We start from the raw sequence: 19,007 nt of genomic DNA, 5'->3' as shown, positions 1-19,007 counted from the left end.
CCCTAGCATTGGCAGAACTACAACTCCCAGGATGCCCTGACAATAAGGACATGCTAGGAAGCCACTGGTTGGAGATTGCTTTGTTAGGATACAGCAATTCCCAAACTATGACTCCCCAGCTGTTACAAAACTGAAACCCCCAGCATGTCCTCACTGTCAAGCCATGCTGGGGGTTGTACTTTTGCTAATGTTGGGGGAGATGGGAGGAGCATTGCCGGCAGAGATGGGAGTTTTTTTCAACATGCAAACATTCTAGTAGGCCATGTAAAAGAGCTTTGAGAAGTCAAAGACCCAGCAAGACTGTATTCACCAATGCCATAGGCTGTGCTTACATATGTATCATGACTTCGGTTAATTGTCTCAATTAGCTTTATTTTGTTATCCAATGTTGCATGCTTCCTACACAAATGTGAGCAGTGCTTTAGAGAAGACTTTCTGTGGTAACAATTGTGCTATATATATTTGTAGCGAAATAGTGTTTTAACCATTATGATTCAACAACCTCCATTTTTATTTGCAGGCCGCAAGCTCATCTTTCTCCAGAGATATAGCCAAGTGGGGTGGGTGACAAGACATTTGTGCTGCCTCAGGTGGCATTAACATTGTGTGGGAAGCAGAGGATTCCAGCCCTGTCTTGAAGGTCCCTGCAGGGCAGGGACGCTGCGGCAACCATGGAAGCCATAGCAAAATACGACTTTAAAGCGACAGCAGATGATGAACTAAGCTTCAAACGAGGAGACATACTGAAGGTGAGTGGCACTGCTTAGACATGAAGATTGACATAAATCAACATATTTGGTATCGCCACACGCAGAAATGCCTGATCTATTTAAAATTAAATTTTAATGATCCCTTATGATGAATGGTGTAAATGTAAAACAAAAACAAAAAAGTTTAAGGGGGTCAGAATACAGCATTTTTTTAAATACTTCTTTTGTTTAAAAAGATTATTGATGTTTTTTTTTTTTTCTTTTTAACCCAGTAAAGTATAAAGAGGTATCATTTAAATTGTATTGTAGTTATGAATGGTCCTCTTGAGGTTTTAGCAAAAAAGATGCTAAATTGGCATTCACCTGATGAAGTAACAGTTACTATTACTTTATAGGGTTAGCACAGCATAACCGCTGCTCCCAACAACTTCTGACAGCTTGGTCAAATGCAGACTCTTACAGCAATCTGACATTTCTATTTTTTGTTTCAGTTAGTTTACATCACGTTGAGGGTCTGTTCACAGGTACAGTATGCTGCCCATATTTGATGTGCAGGATTTGAAGCTGTATTCAGCCAATAAGTTGCAGCAGCCAGCTTTGCAGGATGGAAAGGTTAGGCCCATCAATGCAGCCGAGATGAGGAATATTGGGGGCTTGTACTGTGTATGGGCCTAGTCAAAAAACAAACAAACAAAGATTAGGCAATACTGGAGTTGGAGCACTATGTACAACACCCCACTTTGGCCATGAAAAGGGTTTGTAAATCCAGCGGCTTCGTGGTCGTCCTTGCGCTGGTCACAAAGATGTAAACCACATATAGAAGAGGTGTATGTATCTGCAACTTTACGTGTTGCAAGTCGCATGTGAGGAGGACGCCCCCCCCTTCCCACCCCCTCCATGCAAAATCCTCTTAATCTCTGAAACTGTCAGTTGCCCCTATTCAAATCCCTAATTTTGGACTTAAATGAGCATGGAGCTCTCTCAGTCCTGAGTCCTGTCGTATTTTAAGGCAGCAGTTAAGGGCCACATATGGGGTATTTCTGTTCTCAGGAGAAATTGCGTTCCATATTTTGGAATATTTTACTTTTACCCCTTACAAAAAGGAAAACTTGGGGGCCACTCCAGCATGTTAGTGTTGCTCCACTTTTTTAATTTTTACAATAGGTAAACGGAGAGAAAAAAAAACCAATTTCTCCCGAGTGTGGATATACCCCATATGTTGGATGAAAAGTGCTCTGCGGGTACACAACAGGGCTCTGGATTGGAGCCTAAATTGGTGTTTTGCACTGCTATGGCTGATAGTTGCAGAGGTTCTGACATGAATGCTTTAAAAAAAAAAGTGACCCTATTTTGGAAACTACACCCCTCAAGGAATGTAACAAGGGGTGGCAAGGAGCATTACACCTCAAAGGTGTCTGACAGATTTTTTGAACAGTGGTCCGTGAAAATTCAAAATAACATTTTTCATATTCACACCCCACTGTTCCAAAAATATGTTATACGTGCAATCTTATAAATGTATATACTGTTCAATGCTGTATGACAACAAGCAGAAAAAAATATCCTGCACTCACCGCAAAGAACTGGACTGTAAGCTCCTATTTGATGATACCGGTGGACAGGCTTCCAGAACCTCCTTTGGTGCTCAGAGGCGACTGCCGGTGGTTTCACACATGCGCGCTTCTTCTGGCCTTATTTGCGTCATTGCGCTGTGTGTCTAATATAGTGCAAAGGTCAGTGTTCCAATCATGTGATCACACCCGGGTAATATGAAAAAGAAAGCAGGATCAATAAGAGAATAATAATACAACAAATAATATTACTTTAAACTATACATGCACAGAGTAACTTTATAAGAATCGGGACATATCAATCTTATTCAGGCCAAGTGGACCCTGCGCATCTAAGTGCAGGATCCAACGAGCTTCTGCTCGTAATAGGAATGTATTTCTATCGCAGCCAGAATTGTCAGACTTCACAACCTCTAAGCCCCCAAACTTTAACTCTTTCGTGCATCCCCCATGGACCTCTCTCATATGTTGTACCAGACAGGGAGCTCCTAGACCTGTCTTAATCAAATGAATGTGTTCCCAAACCCTTATCCTCAGTTGTCTGATAGTTTTGCCTATATAGTATCGGGAACAACTACACAGTAACATAAGTCATCAATTCTTTTATTCATTACTGGATACTTCCTAACTGTACATGTCCAGTATTGGAATTGAAGGGACACTGGGGATGCCACGTCCTGCCACCAGGATGAGTATACACATCCATGGTTCTCGTGGGTGCCGCCCAGTGCACCCACGAGATCGCGGCAGGGACCCTGCCGCACTGCCGGGATTGAAGTAAACTTCGGTCCCGGCAGTTTAACCCTTACAGCCGCAGTCTGTAAGTGTTTTGACACAGGGAGGGAGCTCCCTCTGTCTTCCCTGCAGCGCGATCGCGGGGCGCTGTGTGTGATCCCCGGCGAGCGGGGACCTGCCACACTGCTGGGACCAAAGAAAACTTCGGTCCTGGCAGTTTAACCCTTACAGCCGCAGTTGGAAATGACTGCAAGCTGTAAGGAGTTTTGACAGAGGGAAGGGGGCTCCCTCCGTCTCTCTCCTGAGCACCCCGCAATGATTCATATTACATTCATATTACATGCTGCGGATGCCCGCCAGCAGTCACTATAATGAGCTTCCTGCCGCGGCTGGGTTGCTTTGGGTGCACCCTCATAGCGGCTGTTTTCCCCCCGCAGTCATGAGCTGACACCTTGAGCTACTCAGTCACAGCAGTGATCTCGCCCTTGTGACTGCCGGGGGGCATCCGCGGTGTGAAATAATCCACAGGTGTGCTCTATGTGACCCTACTCTGTGTCCTGTTCGTACTGCGTTTCAGGAGTATATTACAGCCACGCGTCACTACTAGCCGACCAGGGACCGATCAGAGCGGAGCGTGGTCCAGACAATACGCTTGTAGGGGTGCGGTATTGTTCTGACAGCTCCGATCCTTTACAGTCATGGAGTGGGGTCTATAATTCATATAATGATGCCCTGAAAGCCAAAGGGGGCTCCTCTCCTTTGTCCAACCAGGCGGTCAGGCAACCAGATATGGCCTAAGTAAGGGTTCTGCCCAGCCCGGGACGAACAGCGTGATAAAATATGGGCGCATTTCCTCAATTTCAAAGCGACTTACCAAAATGATGTCCCACAAATAAAGAATTTGTGGGGGGAAATAAAGCTCATTTCTATTTTTTTTTCACTGACTTTTAAATAATTCTAGCCACACTAAGCGCCCAACGTACTTACTTTTGCCCTAGGTGAATACTCTAGGGGGCGTAGTTTCTAAAAAAGGGTCACTTCTGGGGGTTTCAGGAGTATGTTACAGCCACGTATTGTATTGTTCTGACAGCTAGAATGCTTTGCAAGATGAAGTGTAGCCTATAATTTGTATAATGATATCCTGAAAGCCAAATGGGGCTCCTCTCGTTTTGGGTCCCACCATGTAGCCATGCAACCAAATATGGCCTAAGCGGGGGTATTAATGAACAAGGGACGAACAGCGTAATAAAATATGGGGCACATTTTCTACTTTTCAGATGCAATGCACAAAAATATGTCCCACAAATGATGCGTTTGTGGGGGGAAAAAAACTTTTACATTTTTCCACTGACTTTGTAACCATTCCAGCCACACAAAAAGGACTCAAAGTACTCCCTTTTGATGTACTTTTCAAATTTTGAAAATTTGCTTCTAATTAATTTAAAACAGTGGTTCTTAACCTGGGTTTGATCGAACCCCAGTGGTTCGGTGAGTCTCGGGGGTTCGGCGGGTTTTCGGAACACAGGGACGCCTCTGTTAAGAACACTGCGGCCCCACGTTTACTTTAAGAACGCAGGGACCGCCGGGAACTAGCGCACGCAGGGACGTCACTCATGTCCCATGCATGCGCCCATGGCAACGGAGCACGGAGGAGCGGAGAAGCAAGAAGTATGCGCGCTGGCAGTTGGTAAGTGTTTACCAGCCGCGCGTCAGCTTCGGTGTTCCGACCAGTGATCCTCCGGTCCTGCTATGGCCGGACCCGAGGAGCGGTGGTCGGAACACTGAAGTGGGGCAGTACACAGGCATACAGCCTCCAGCCATACTGTATGGCTGGAGGCTGTATGTCTGTGGGGGAACATACTGCACCTAATGTGGGGGGAACTATACTGCCAACGTAATGTGGGGGAAAATGGCAATTTAAAAACAAAAAAAACTAAAAAGTTTTAAAAATTTTAATTAGTAAAAAATTGGATATTACTGTAATCAGGCCAACCTAAAGTATCAAAATAACATGTAAGTTTGACCACATGGTATGTGGCGTAAAAACAATAAAAATAGAGAAAATACCAAATTTGCTAGATTGCATAAAATTTTCTTTTCAATTTGTCGCAATTTTATTTGTTTATTTTTTGGAGCATGTATTATGGAAAAATGAAAGGTGACATTACAAAGTACAATTGGTCCCGCTAAAAACAAGCCCTAATGTGAAAAAAAAAGAGTTATGGCTATTATAGGGAGAGGAGAAAAAGTATTGAAATAAATAAAATAATAAAAACCTTATTTACATACTATTTTGGTTAAAATTTGTTGTACCAAGAGAAGGGGATACTCATGAGGGACAAGTAGATTGTGCTTTTAGTCCCTTGGAAAAGTAGTTTATCCCCCCCCCTACATCTGTATATGAAAAGAAGCACCAACTGTCGACAAGGTGGCTTTCAATTGAGTTTTCATGGGATAAGGCTATTCAAGTTTCAATCAGTAGAGTTGCTGATGCATTGGTTCAGTGTTGATTGGGCATCCTTTTTTTTCCCCCTCTGACTTCCCTGCCATTTTGGCATATTATTTTGCCATTTACATGCCTTGGCCTTCTTCTTTGCCTTTCTATTCTGTATTTATGCATTGATCTCTGTTTCCTATTCTTTGCTCACTTTCCTTAGCTTACAGCCATTGTAGTTTAAGAAGTCTTGGCTCTCTGACCTATTTTAAATCTCATTTGTATCAAAGGTAATCTGTCATCAGTGTCACCTTCACTAACCTGTCAGTACAGACAGGTAGTGCAGGTGACTTTGATGACAACAGTACTAACCTGGTCCTGTTCCGTGCTGTGGTTCTCCCGCAATCTTCCGCCATGTGTTTAGTCCTGGGGCTGACTTGGAGCATGGGCGGAGCTTAGTGACATCACCACTGTTTACTAGCAGCAGAGAACAGCAGCTGTGTCATCACTAAGCGCCGCCCATGCTCCAAGTCATCCCTGGCTTGGAAGATTGCGGGAGAGTCACAGCACGGCATGGGACCAGGTTAAGTATAGTCATCAGTGTCACTTGCATTGCCTGTCTGTATGTATAGATTAGTGACAGTGACACTGATGACAGATTTCTTTTAAAGATGTCCAGCGCAAAAAAAAAAATTGTATCCCCTGTCCACAGGATAAGGGATAAGTCACTGATGTCTGTGTCTTTGTCTCAGAGATGAATGGAGGGAGCGTGTTTCGTGGTCATATACAGGGGCCCCGTGCAGGAGATTGCAGGCAGTTCAAGCTCATCTTATTATCTCACGTCTGCGTAACCCTATCACACAGAGCTGCCATCTTTTAATAACCAGAGGCAATGGTTTAATACTTTTTTTTCTTTTGCTAAAAAATCAACAAAACTGTGCTGACAAAATGTGTCAGTGACACCTATAGTAACCAGATTCCAGTTTTAAATTTTTACGTAAAATGGCAAACACAGGGTCCCATATTAAACCTAAAATTAGATGGTACAACCTAGGTCCAATTACAGATAATGAGGATAAATGAACCCTAAATAACACACTGGATAGTGAAGTCACTTCTGATTTTCAGCCGCTATTCACTGGTTCGGTTGCGAGCCCAGCTCCTGAGCTTGCTTCAAAAGTTGCTTTGCACGCGCAGGACATGCATACTAAACAGGCAATGTTCAGACATGTACAAAACTGTGGTATAGAACATGAAGCAGGCTACAATCCCCTAAACATTTTAATCAGTAGAATCTGCTGACAGTTGTCAAATGTATATTGCCGTAAGCTGTGATGGTGCTGTCTTGGCTACATATCCAGAGTGCTACTGGTATAATGGCCTGTTGCAGTATGTCTCTTTATTTTTCTTTAAAAAAAAATAAAAAATCTTCTTGTGCACATGAAAAAAAGAATTACTAGCTAAAGATGTAAAAAAAACACCGGCCTACAACTTGTTCCTTTCTAAATAAGACATTAGTACACTAACCTGTAAATGGTACAAATCTTTAAAGGGGTAGTCCAGTGGTGAAAAACTTAGCCCCTATCCTAAGGATAGGGGATAAGTTTTTCAGATCGCGGGGGGTCCGACCGCTGGAGCCCCCTGCGATCTCTCTGTACGGGGTCCAGGCTCTCCGGCCAGATAGCGGGTGTCGACCTCCGCACGAAGCGGCGGTCGACACGCCCCCTCAATACATCTCCATGGCAGAGCCGGAGATTGCCGAAGGCAGCGCTTCGGCTCCGCCATAGAGTTATATTGAGGGGGCGTGTCGGCCGCCGCTTCGTGCGGGGGTCAACACGCCCCCTTCGCGCGGGCTGTCGGGGCCCCGTACAGGAGATCACGGGGGGCCCCAGCGGTCTGACCCCCCCGCGATCTCAAACTTATCCCCTATCCTTAGGATAGGGGATAAGTTGTTCACCACTGGGTTCACCACTGGACTACTCCTTTAAGCTTTGTAACCTAGTACAAGCTCAGTACCTGATTCCTACAATCAGCAATAGTTGTTCTAAATAAGATTGCTACATAAGCAGCCCTCCACCCCGATGTCTGACTCTTCTGTACTAATGGCAGGTCTTGAACGAAGAATGTGACCAAAACTGGTACAAAGCTGAGCTCAATGGAAAGGATGGATTTATTCCCAAAAACTACATAGAAATGAAACCACATCCGTGAGTATATTGTTTGCTTGAGATGGGTAGAAAATATGTTTGTCATATAGTAGACTGTCCAAACATGCTGTAGAGATGTGAAAGTACAAGTGCTATCTGTATGTGCATGTCTTTTTTTGTTACTTAGTCCTTTACATCACAATTTTCCTGTTTTTTTTTAAACATATCTGTCAGCATTTTGTGAAAATGGGATGCCAATATATACGTGCATATACTGGCAGACACCCTTTTGAGATTAACTGCCCAAACTTAGTCTATTTGTGAGTACGTTTGGGTCATTTCCCACGTGTATACATTTACTTTGTGTGACTAAAAAGCTTAGCTTGCCATGCTTTTGAGACACACACAGTAAACCTATACCCAAATGTGGTCACAGGTTGACTACATTTAGGCAATTAGTCAATGGGGCCCATGCCAGTGCTCACACGTATACGTTGTCGTCCCACTGTGACAAGATACTAAAGTATATGTGACATGGAAAGGTAAATTGTGAGGTCAGCAAGCCCTTACATAGGAGGTACCTAGGTTTTTGGTTAAAGTTTGGTGAACCATACATCAGACATGACCAAATCCTACCTAACATGGCCCTGATAGGATGGACTTAAGATTATTCTAAAATTCATAAACTGCCATTTCCTTCTGCCTATCATTAGTGTGTTGTTTAGGTTAGCATATATATAGTATTTGTAGAAATCTATATTTAGATCACTCAACATAAGTGTGTATGTTTCAGGATGACGTCCAAATGACTGGAGATATTTAGATGAAACTTGGTATACGTTACTTATGTCAACTAAAAATATAGTAGAGTTACTATAGTAATAGTAGAGTTAAATCAACCCTAACCCACCCCCATTTGTGAGGATGCTTTTACAGGGAATTACGTCATGCATATTTAAGTCATGTACAGTTTTAATACTTTGCTGTTCTTAAAGTATACCTCCAGTGCTTCCAGCTGCTTTCTGCCAGAAGTGGAAATATAACAGTGGGAGATGCAGCTGGCAGATTTACTACATCAGGCTGGTCTGTACTTTTGTGGCCATCACTCTCTTATGTACTACAGTTCTGCTCGTTGGCAGGTTTTCTTAGAATTGAATCCCCACTTATCATATATTGATAGGGCATAAACTATAAATTTCTCTCCCCCCCTCTCTCTCTTTTGTGCACCTTTCTTATTTTCTTTCCATTTCTGCAGGTGGTTTTTTGGCAAAATACCACGTGCCAAAGCAGAGGAGATGCTTGGGAAACAGAGACATGATGGTGCCTTTTTGATCCGAGAGAGTGAAAGTGCTCCAGGAGACTTCTCCCTTTCAGTGAAGTGAGTTGTTTTTAATGGTTATCTTACTGGATGATCATTTTCTGCGGTTTTAGTTTTTAGGCTGATAAACTCACCTAAAGATAGGCTCACCTTTAAAGCTACCGCTTCTGTTGCAGGTTTGGCAACGATGTACAACATTTCAAGGTCCTGCGAGATGGTGCAGGAAAATACTTCTTGTGGGTGGTAAAGTTTAACTCTCTGAATGAGCTAGTGGACTACCATCGGTCCACATCTGTGTCTCGGAACCAGCAGATCTTCTTACGTGACATCGAGCAGGTGCCACAGGTACACGGGGGAGACAGAGCCACAAGTTTACCACAGGTATATAGAGGGAGGGAATCTAGGATAGAGACTGTTCAGCAGATTTGTATGTATTCTGCTCAGGTATTTAATGTGTTTTATAAAGTTCTCAGTTGGACCTTTAATCACTTTGTAATTTAGCCCCTAACCTATTGTGACAGATAACGTATATGCAGTATTGAGCAGCACCAAACTTGCTTCATGTTCTGTGGAATGCATTGTTAAAAAATATACATATATGTAACCTTTTTCAACATTTCCATTAACAGCAACCTACCTATGTTCAGGCACTGTTTGACTTTGACCCCCAAGAAGATGGGGAACTCGGATTTCGACGAGGAGACTTCATCCAGGTGGTAGACAACTCAGATCCCAATTGGTGGAAAGGGACATGTCATGGACAGACTGGCATGTTTCCACGTAACTATGTGACACCTGTCAACCGCAATCTGTAACTTGAGTCTTCACCGGACCAGAGGCCAAGGATGAGCACAGGCAGACTTATGTAGAAGGGATTGACTAGGATGCCAATAGGAGCATACAGATTGATTTTGGGGTGAACGGGCACATAGATGACCAAATAAAAGAGCATGGACAGACTACTGACAGACCAGGGAGCACTAAATAATAGTCTACATATTCATGGAAAATGCTAAATTCTTAGAAAGTTCATATGAAATGACTGGACACGACTGTAAAAATAAAGCGGAATTAAAAGGGTTGGGATTTCTTTTAAATCGACTGGTATAGATGTGGCAGATGACATAGGGGAAAAAGATACTAAGATTAAGAGATGGACACGGCTTAAAAAATGAATGCAACATGTAAGCTTTCTAGGTTGTCTGTCTGTGCTGTGTGCAGTTGCTTCTATCGAGGGGAATGACAATTTGGCTCTGCGTGGAACTATTTTGGTTGGGGTGGGGGGGGGGGGGGCAATTGGAATGTTGCAAGTTCACTAGGATGGGGTTTTAAAATTCTGGCTATTTGATTTACAATGCCAAAACGTAACTAAAATTGAACAGGAAACTACTTTTAAATTAAGATTCCCTTTGCTGCTGCTGTTCCTCCCCATTTACATTCCCTTCTACATTTTTCCTGTTTATCATGCATGTGTGTTTGCAAATGCAGTCAATACAACACGCACCTGTAAAATAAAATTTATAAAATCCAACCATTTTCTCTCTATGCAAATCGTGGGCTCTTGGTGTGTTTGCAAGGAACATAAAAAGCAAGTCCTCAGCCTTCAGGCTAAAGGGCATTTTTACGATTGAATCCTTAATCTATACGCCCAACCTACAGCAGGCAGTTGTATTCCATTTTCTTCAACCCAGTTCACGTATGCACTCTACAAAGATGCAAATCGTTCCTGTGCTTTGCAGGGAAAGGTTTATCAGAAAACATTATGCATTGAGCTTTGGTAAAGGGAAGGCTGCACTACAACTGTATAGCTTATATATGTCTTATTTGATACTTCCTCCATTTATTGCTCTTCTAATTTAAATGATCCAGGCTGTTATTTGAGCCTGCAGTCAGTAAGAGAGGAGGGGAAAAGGGAATTCAGTCCACACTGTTCATTCTTGGGGCAGATGTCCATGTACTAACAATAAAGGTAATGCTGTAAGTGCCAATGTACAAGGGCTGCGGTTGATCCTCGATGCAGCCATATATGTTGTATTAAATATGAACCCTCTGAGAGGGGCTGTGGACATACTTGGGTGCCTGTGTTTAGAAATACAAAATAATACTAACACAAATCTGATAGACATAATTAACCTACAGTAATTCCAACATACAGGTTGACGCTGTATAGTTACCTTAATACCTACAACCGTAATTGCTCTTTCTGTCCCATACTCTGTGTCCTTACTCATCATAGTCTGCTTCCTTGAGGCCTAAGTTAATGGGGTTAGGAACGCACTGGGACCATATGATTGTGTATTTGGGGATTTGTGTATATCCTGCATCCTTTGCAGATGAATAATGTGTTGTATATATATATAAAAATCAAACAGTGTTTAAATAATTAAAAACAGCTTCTGTATTTAATCCTCCAATGCATAATTTGGTAGATAGCCATTAACTGTGAATAATAATAAAAAAAATCTTGTGTATTCTTCATCTGACTGTAAATGACCTCATTTAATTTTTAGGCATAACAAAAAATAAAGTTTTATGAAAAGAGATGCTTCTACATTGCCTACAGAAACGAGTGTTTGACAGGGTAACCTTTAGTTTTTGGTACATATTTCATGTGGTGTTTAATATTTTTACTTAACGTTTTACTTACCTTCTTTGCAGCACTTTGGGTACTGGCCGTAGAGCGTAATCGGTACTCAGTACCTGATGTGCATGTGGGACCACCAGCCTCTGTGCTAGCTCGGCGCTCTTTCCTGGGATAATTTGCATACTAAGAGTGAGCGTGGGTGCAAGCACAGAGTATCGTTGCAGGGCCAAGTGTAAATAAGATAGCACCTGATTAGCTGCTCTGGCCGGTAGAGTGAGCAGGGAGGTTACAGCGTGGCACATCATTGCTGCTAGGATACACCCCCTCTTCTCTTATGGACGAAATCCTTGTAAGCTGCATGGCAGCAGGGCAGACTTACTGAAACAAGGATATAACTCAACAGCACAGCCATGCAAGGTAGGCTTAGCTGTGTAAGCCTTTTTAAATCTATATTTTTAATCATATGACATGGTATCATTGTAACGTGTCGTATTTTGCTGCATATTTTTCTACCCATTAAGGCCAGTGGGTAGCAAAAAATACGCAGCTGATTTTGCTACCAGTTGACTTCAATGGGTAGGAATATATGCAGAAAAATACAGCACGTGTGACCCTACCCTAAGGATACATTTACATATGCGTATTTTGGTACAGATGTTCTATTGCTGACTTTCCTCCCCATTATAGTCAGTGGGCAGGAAAATCTGCAGTAAAATATGCATATGTGAACATACCCTAAGGGTCTGTTCACACGGGTGTATTTAATTGGAAGATGGCAGTAAGTTTTCCTGCAATAGACAAAAATAACTTTCATAGTTGGGATAACTCCATTAATGCAGCTCAGTACCAGTTAAGTGAATGGCATAGAGCTGCACTGCCAGGCACAGCAAATGCAAAATGAATGAATGACTCCTTGTCTAAAAGAAACAAAGAACAACACTGCCGCACAGTATTTATTTATTTTATTTTTTTGCAGCAAAAACACTGTAACCAGATGTTAGCAGGGAGTCAATGGAGAATTATAGAATGCCAAACCCACTTTCCCTTTTTTTTTTTTTTTTTTTTTTTTTTTTTGCATTTTAGACTGCCAGTTTCTCAAAAACACAGCAAGCTGAAACTATGGTGTTTAGCAAGAATATACAGTAAAAGTCATCTGTACAGATAACTGGTTTACTGTAATCCCTTGTTGTGTAAGCGCTATGTGTTGGCCCAGCAAGAAGTTAAAGCTTACCTGTTATCACTGAGCCAAAAATAAACAAAAAACACTGCAGATATACTTGGTAACGGTCTCTGATAATTTACAGCCTTTTTTTTTTTTTCTCCTGTGTCTCTAAGCAGCCGTGATCTTCTGTATAGGCATCTGCTGTTCTCCTAAACTCTGGGCATTTCCAGGCAGCAATGATGCTTGCCCTTACTGCTGTAAACCTCATGTCTCTTTGGCTGCTGCTGTCAACCTGGCAACTGTCTCCTTCCTACAGCTCTCCTCTTTGTTCACCTCAGAGATATCAGAGTGGAGGAAAGCACACCTGCATACACAGCTTAGCCCTACTCACTCAGCTCTGATGAACATACATACATACTTACATACATACATACACACACACAGCTTCAGTACATGGCCCCTACACACTCAGCTCTGCAGGACATACACCCCCCCCCCCCTTTCCTCACTCTAGTACAGCATTATGAAGATAATTGTCTGTGTAGGAGATAGCAGACAATGCTGGCAGCCTCTGCCACTCCATCCGCGCTCTCTTATCTCTATCTGTGATAGCACAGCAGCAGCTTTGCCTCCTCACACTGTCCTCTGCAGAGTGATTGACAGGCCAGCACAATGTTAAGCCCACCCACACTTCCTGTCTTCAGACTGGGCAGGAAAATTACACCAGATGGTTTACGGATAGAAAGGGAAAGTAGTGTGAGAAGATTTGGCAGTGCTTCCCAACCTTTTTCTGCTCAGGGAAACCCTTGGGAAATTTTTTTTTGACGGGGTACCCCTACCGAATTTGATGAGCAAAAAAAAAAGGGCGGGGGGTAAACAGCCGCAGTGCACAACATGAATTTATCTGTTGGCTATGTAGATTACATTGCTGCTTATACAGCAACTCACAAGTGACGTCTTATAAAATCAGCGTTATTCCCTTTTCTTCTCCAGGTCATTATAACTATTTCTTCCAGCCACAATTCTTCACCGTTAAACCTGCAAAACAAACCTATTAGGCTCAGCACTTTTCCTGCATCAGCCTCCAGATTCCCCTTTTAAAAGTGAAGAGGAATACAGGGGTGTAAAGGGGTAACAGAGAGGTGTAGAATAGTGTACATGGGTGACAGGTGTGTAAAGGAGTGTACATGGGTGACAGAGGGGTGTAGAAGAGTGTACATGGGTAACGGGTGTTGGGGGTGTAGAGGAGTGTACATGGGTAACAGGGTTGTTGAGGGGTGTACATGGGTGACAGATGGGTGTAGAAGAGTGTACATGGGTGCTGGGGGTGAAAGAGGGGTGGACAGGCATGACAAGGTGGTAACAGGAGTGACAAGGTGGTAACAGAGGGGTGGACAGGGGTGACAAAGGGACAGAGGTGTGAATAGTGGGGGTTGGACATTGGTGATGGGGGGTAGACTGGGGGTGGTAAACATGGGTGATGGGCAGACAAGGGTGAAAGGGCGTGACAGAAGAGGGTGCAGTACCTGGGGCCGGGAAGATGGTCTTGCGGCCCGGGAGGATGGTCCTGCTGCTGGGAGAATGGTCCTGTGCACCATCCCCATTGCATATATCCCCTTCACGGCCTGCGCACCTGTGACTCACACACAGCAGGGGGTCAATTAATTAAACTACAAGGTCAGTGGCGTACACGTAAAAAATTCCAAAGTCCAAAATTGCATATTTTTGGTTACTTTGTACACCCTAAAAAAATTATAAAATGTTATCAAAAAGTCCCATCAAAACAGTTACAGGGGTCAGAAGATGACAATTTTAAACATACAAATTTTGGTGCATGTAGTTATAATTTTTATTTGTAGTAAAATCAAACCTATATAAATTTGGTATCACTGTGACCATATGGGCCTACAAAATAAAGATAAGGTGTAATTTTTACTGAAAAGTGCACTGCCTAGAATCGAAAGCCCCCCCCAAAATTAGAGAATTGCGGGGTATTTTTTTCAATTTTGCCCCACAAATATTTTTCCTGGTTTCGACATAGATTTTGTAGTGAAAGGTTTGATGGTATTACAAAGTAAAATTGGTGGCTCAAAAAACAAGCCCTCATATGGGTCTGTAGGTAGAAAATTGCAATGATTTTTGGAAGGTGAGGAGGAAAGTGCTATTATATTTGGAAGGCGAGGAGGAAAAAAACCAAAGTGCAGAAAAGAGGAAACCCATGGTCCTGAAGAAGTTAATGTTAGCCTGTTGCCGTTTGGTTGGCATAACCTAAATAACTTCCAGCCTGTTACCGCCGGTACCAGAGTAATAATTGGGGGTTAGCGCTAGCTGTTTCTGAGGCTAATGCTAAGCCCTGGCTTAGTAATGGACTCAGACTGCTTTCACTACTAAAGGCAAAGGAAATAAACAAGTAAATAAAACCAGGCCGGTTTAGGAATAAAGTTGGGTTAGTGAAATTCTGCTCACTTTATACGTTATATCGTCATCTTTGTAGATGTTTTCCCCGCCTCCCCAAGGAGTTAACTAGCTGCTCAGCAGCTCTGTACCCTGAAGGCAGTGGTTGCTGTTTTTCTAGTAATTCTTGCTGCCTAAAATCTGCCACAGAGAGCCCGTCCCAATTCAAACTCTCAAAGGGAAACGTGAGTTGGCAATCAAATCTGCCTGTGAGAACAAGCCCTTAGGGGCATTTCCTGCTATAATCTGCACAACACCCAGTGACTTTGACTGCTGCAAAAATTTGTGAAGCCCTGGCCAAACTGAATAATTTTTTTTCCAGCTTTCCTTACACATGACCTGATACTGTGGGCAGTTTTAAAGGGGTTCTCCACCCCTAAACATCGTTTCCCCTATCCAAAGGATAGGGGATAGGATGTCTGATCGCCGGCTGCTGGGACCGCCCCGAAATCTCCGGCACCCTGGAGTTCTGAACATTTATTTTCAGAATGCTGGCTGCGCTAAGCTTTGGCCGGCCGTGGTAGTCATGCCCCCCTCCATTAATGGGGTAATCCAGTGGAACACGAATTTTGTCTAATCAACTGTTGCCAGAAAGTTAAACAGATTTGTTAATTACTTCTATTTAAAAATCTTTATCCTTTCAGTAATCAGCTGCTGTATAATATAGAGGAAGTTGTATCGTTTTCTGTCTGACCACAGTGCTCTCTGCTGACACCTTTTGTCCATGTCAGGAACTGTCCAGAGCAGGAGAGGTTGGGGGTTTGTTCCTGCTCTGGACAGTTTCTGACATGGATAAAGGTGTCGGCAAAAAGCACTGTGGTCAGACTGAACTATACAACTTCCTCTGTAGTATACAGCAGATGATAAGTACTGGGAGATTTTTTTTAAATAGGAATACATTTTTTGGCACCAGTTGATTTAAAAAAAAAAAAATGTGTATATATTTGTTTTGCATCTGAGTTATCCTTCATTGTCTGTAGAAGCAGGCATGACTGCTGTGGTCGTTCATAATCTGGCACAGAGCGGAGTTCACAGTGGATTACTGGGGTGCTAGGTCAAATATTGCAGGGGGTCCCAGCAGTCAGACCCCCTCGTGATCAGACATCTTATCCCCCTATCTTTAAGTAGAAATAAAAACCTCTGCGATATACAGATTTAATTGAGAATGGTAGTCAATCGCCAAAGTGTTTGAATATCTATACACTTCGAAAATACATTGGGAAGCAGACACAGCAGCTAAAGTTGACACCTTTTTGGAGTGACTTCACAAGAAGTGATATAAAAGATACGATAGATATGTAGAGGATTGAAATGGCACTGGGGGGATCAGAGGGGGAATTGCAATGGCACTGGTGGAATCAGTGGGGCTATTGAGATGGGACAGGGGGAATCACTGTGAGGGTATGGAAATGTTACAGGAAATGGTACAGGGGGATCAGAAGGGGTGGGATTGAAATGGCCCAGGGTCCCTGTGCTATTTCAATTCCCCTCCGTTCAACCCTGTGCCATTTCAATACCCCTTTGCCATTTTAATTCCCTCCCTCTGATTCCCCTGTTCCTTTTCAGTTTCCCTCTCCCTCCTCCTGATCCCCCTGTGGCATTTTAATTTACCCCCTCCCTCCAATTCCCCTGTCCCATTTTAACCTCTAAAGGGCATTGGACATAAATGTACATCCTGTGCCCTGGTACTTAATGCACAGTAACTGCTATCAGCAGGCAGGGACTGCTAATGGCAAACATTGCACTGATCTGACCAGGGAGGGGGGGGGGGAATACACGTTCCCGCACCTGGACGAGTATACACTGCCCAGTGCACCCACGAGAACCATGGACTTGTATACTTGTCCAGGTGCAGGAACGTGCACCCCCCTGGACGTGTATACACGTCCATCGTCGTTAAGGTGTTAGTGGCGGATGTCTGCCATTAGCGGCGGGTCCCTGCCTGCTGATAGCAGTTCAGGGACTAAGCTGTAACACACAGCAGTTTAACCCTTACAGCTTCCGACCGCGGGCTGTAAGTGGTTTGGCAGATGGAGGGAGCTCCCTCTCTCTCCCCTGCAGCACCCCACTATGCGATCACGGGGTGCTGTTTGTGATCCCCGGCAGGCGGGAGCCTGCTGCACTACTGGGACTGAAGTAAACTTCAGTCCCGGCAGTTTAACCCTGACAGCTGCGGCCGGAAGCTACCGTGAGCTGTAAGGAGGGAGGGGGCTCTGTCTCTCCAGCAGCACCCTGCAATGATCGCAGAGTGCTGATGCTTACCCAGGCAGCCGGGGCCCTGCCCCAGTAACTGCCTGGCAGGCAGCTTATAACTACAATGCTTTGGAATACTAAGTATTCCAAAGCATTAAAAATAAGTGTAAAAACAAGTTTAATAAGTGTATAAAAAAAAAAAAGAAAAAGAAAAAAAAAGAAAATACATTGTGTAGGATCACACGGCGCACATCCGGAGAATATTACATGCTGTGGAAGCCCTGTCAGCAATCACAATAGTGAGCTCCCTGCTGTGTCTGGGTAGCTTTGTGTGTCCATTCATTGCGGCTGATTTCCCGCCGGCAGTCACGAGCCGACACCCTGAACTACCCAGCCGCAGCAGTGGTCTCGCTTTTGTGACTACTTTTCAGACACAATGTAGAAAAAATAAGTTCCACAAATGATGCATTTGTGGAAAAAAAAGTTTTAAATTTTTTCTAGTGACTTAGTAACAATTCCAGCCACACAAACAGGACTCAAAGTACTCCCTTTTGGCCCACATGAATACTTTAGGGGGTGTAGTTTCCAAAGTGGGGTCACTTGTGGGGGTTCTATATGGTTCTGGCAGCTAAAACCCTTCGCAAGCATGAAGTGCAGCCTATAATCCATTTGGCCTAAAATGATGCCCTGAAAGCCCAATGGCGCTCCTCTCATTCTGGGTCCTACTACGCAGCCAAGGAATGAAATATGGGCCTAAGTAAGTATTTTCAAACACTGGCTGAGCAGTTCAATAAAATACAGGCATTTCTTTCAATATCAGAAGCAATGTAGAAAAAATGCCCCACTATTGATGCATTTGTGGAAAAAAAAACTAATTTAGAATTTTTAACACTGACTTTATAATAATTCCTGCCAAAAATCTATGCTGTTGAAATACTCACTGTACCCCCTAGCAGGGACGTGCACACATAGGAGTGAAAGGGGGCTGGAGCCCCTGCCCTTTTCCTTACCTGCCCCTCTAGTGCCCTCACAAAAGGAGCTGCAGACTTAGGGTGACAGGTGAAGTAAAAAGGATCCATTGCTGGGGAGTTGTATGTGGTTTAATGGAGGGTGCTGTGCCCTCCCTGCAGCAAGGGGGCGCCACTCACCCTGTCATTACCTGCTATTTCTAAGCTTCTCTCCACACGGAGGAGACAGGAGCAGCGGAGGCAGAGAGAAGCCCCGCCCACAGCATGTCCGCCCACAGACTCCAGTCTATGCAGCCCTTACTGTAAGTAACTGTAAATATATGTGAGCGACTGTATCTCAGTGTGTGTGTATGTGTGTATATGTGTGTGTGCTATGTATATATATATATGTGTGTGTGTGTGTGTGTGTGTGTGTCTATCTCTATGTATGTGCAGAGAGGGATGGCTGGGGCCTTACTGTAAGTAACTGTAAATATATGTATATATTGTATGTCAGTGTGTGTGTGTGTCTATCTCTATGTATATGCCTATATATGTGAGCAAGTGTATGTATGTATATGTGTGTATGTATGTGTGTATGCATATGTGTATGTATGTGTGTATGCATGTATATATGTGTGTATGTATGTATGTATGTGTATGTATGTGTGCGTATGTATGTGTGTGTATGTATATATGTATGTGTGTATGTCTATGTATGTATATATGTGTGTATGTATGTATGTGTATGC

The 19,007-nt window shown here is 43.4% G+C and overlaps 2 protein-coding genes across 9 annotated transcripts in view; both read left to right on the top strand.

Annotated features, from left to right (window-relative positions):
• Positions 1–11,391, top strand: part of GRB2 (growth factor receptor bound protein 2) — a 103,776-nt gene extending 92,385 nt beyond the window's left edge. For 7 of the 8 annotated variants that reach the window (XM_056550296.1, XM_056550294.1, XM_056550297.1 and 4 more), the window contains 5 exons: positions 521–749; positions 7,560–7,657; positions 8,853–8,975; positions 9,092–9,296; positions 9,545–11,391. In XM_056550296.1, coding sequence (XP_056406271.1) covers positions 672–749; positions 7,560–7,657; positions 8,853–8,975; positions 9,092–9,296; positions 9,545–9,730 — 690 coding nt within the window. In that variant the 5' untranslated portion in view covers positions 521–671 and the 3' untranslated portion in view covers positions 9,731–11,391. The remainder of the gene's footprint in view (positions 1–520; positions 750–7,559; positions 7,658–8,852; positions 8,976–9,091; positions 9,297–9,544) is intronic. The other variant, XM_056550298.1, reaches the window with a different exon arrangement.
• A 7,148-nt stretch (positions 11,392–18,539) lies between these two features.
• SLC25A19 (solute carrier family 25 member 19) overlaps positions 18,540–19,007 on the top strand; it is a 203,849-nt gene continuing 203,381 nt past the window's right edge. The window contains exon 1 of the mRNA XM_056550273.1: positions 18,540–18,578. Within this exon, the coding sequence (XP_056406248.1) occupies positions 18,541–18,578 (38 nt within the window). The 5' untranslated portion in view covers position 18,540. The remainder of the gene's footprint in view (positions 18,579–19,007) is intronic.

This window comes from Hyla sarda, chromosome 13 (assembly GCF_029499605.1).
Source record: "Hyla sarda isolate aHylSar1 chromosome 13, aHylSar1.hap1, whole genome shotgun sequence".
Taxonomy (NCBI): domain Eukaryota; kingdom Metazoa; phylum Chordata; class Amphibia; order Anura; family Hylidae; genus Hyla; species Hyla sarda.
This window is presented reverse-complemented; position numbering and strand designations above follow the sequence as displayed.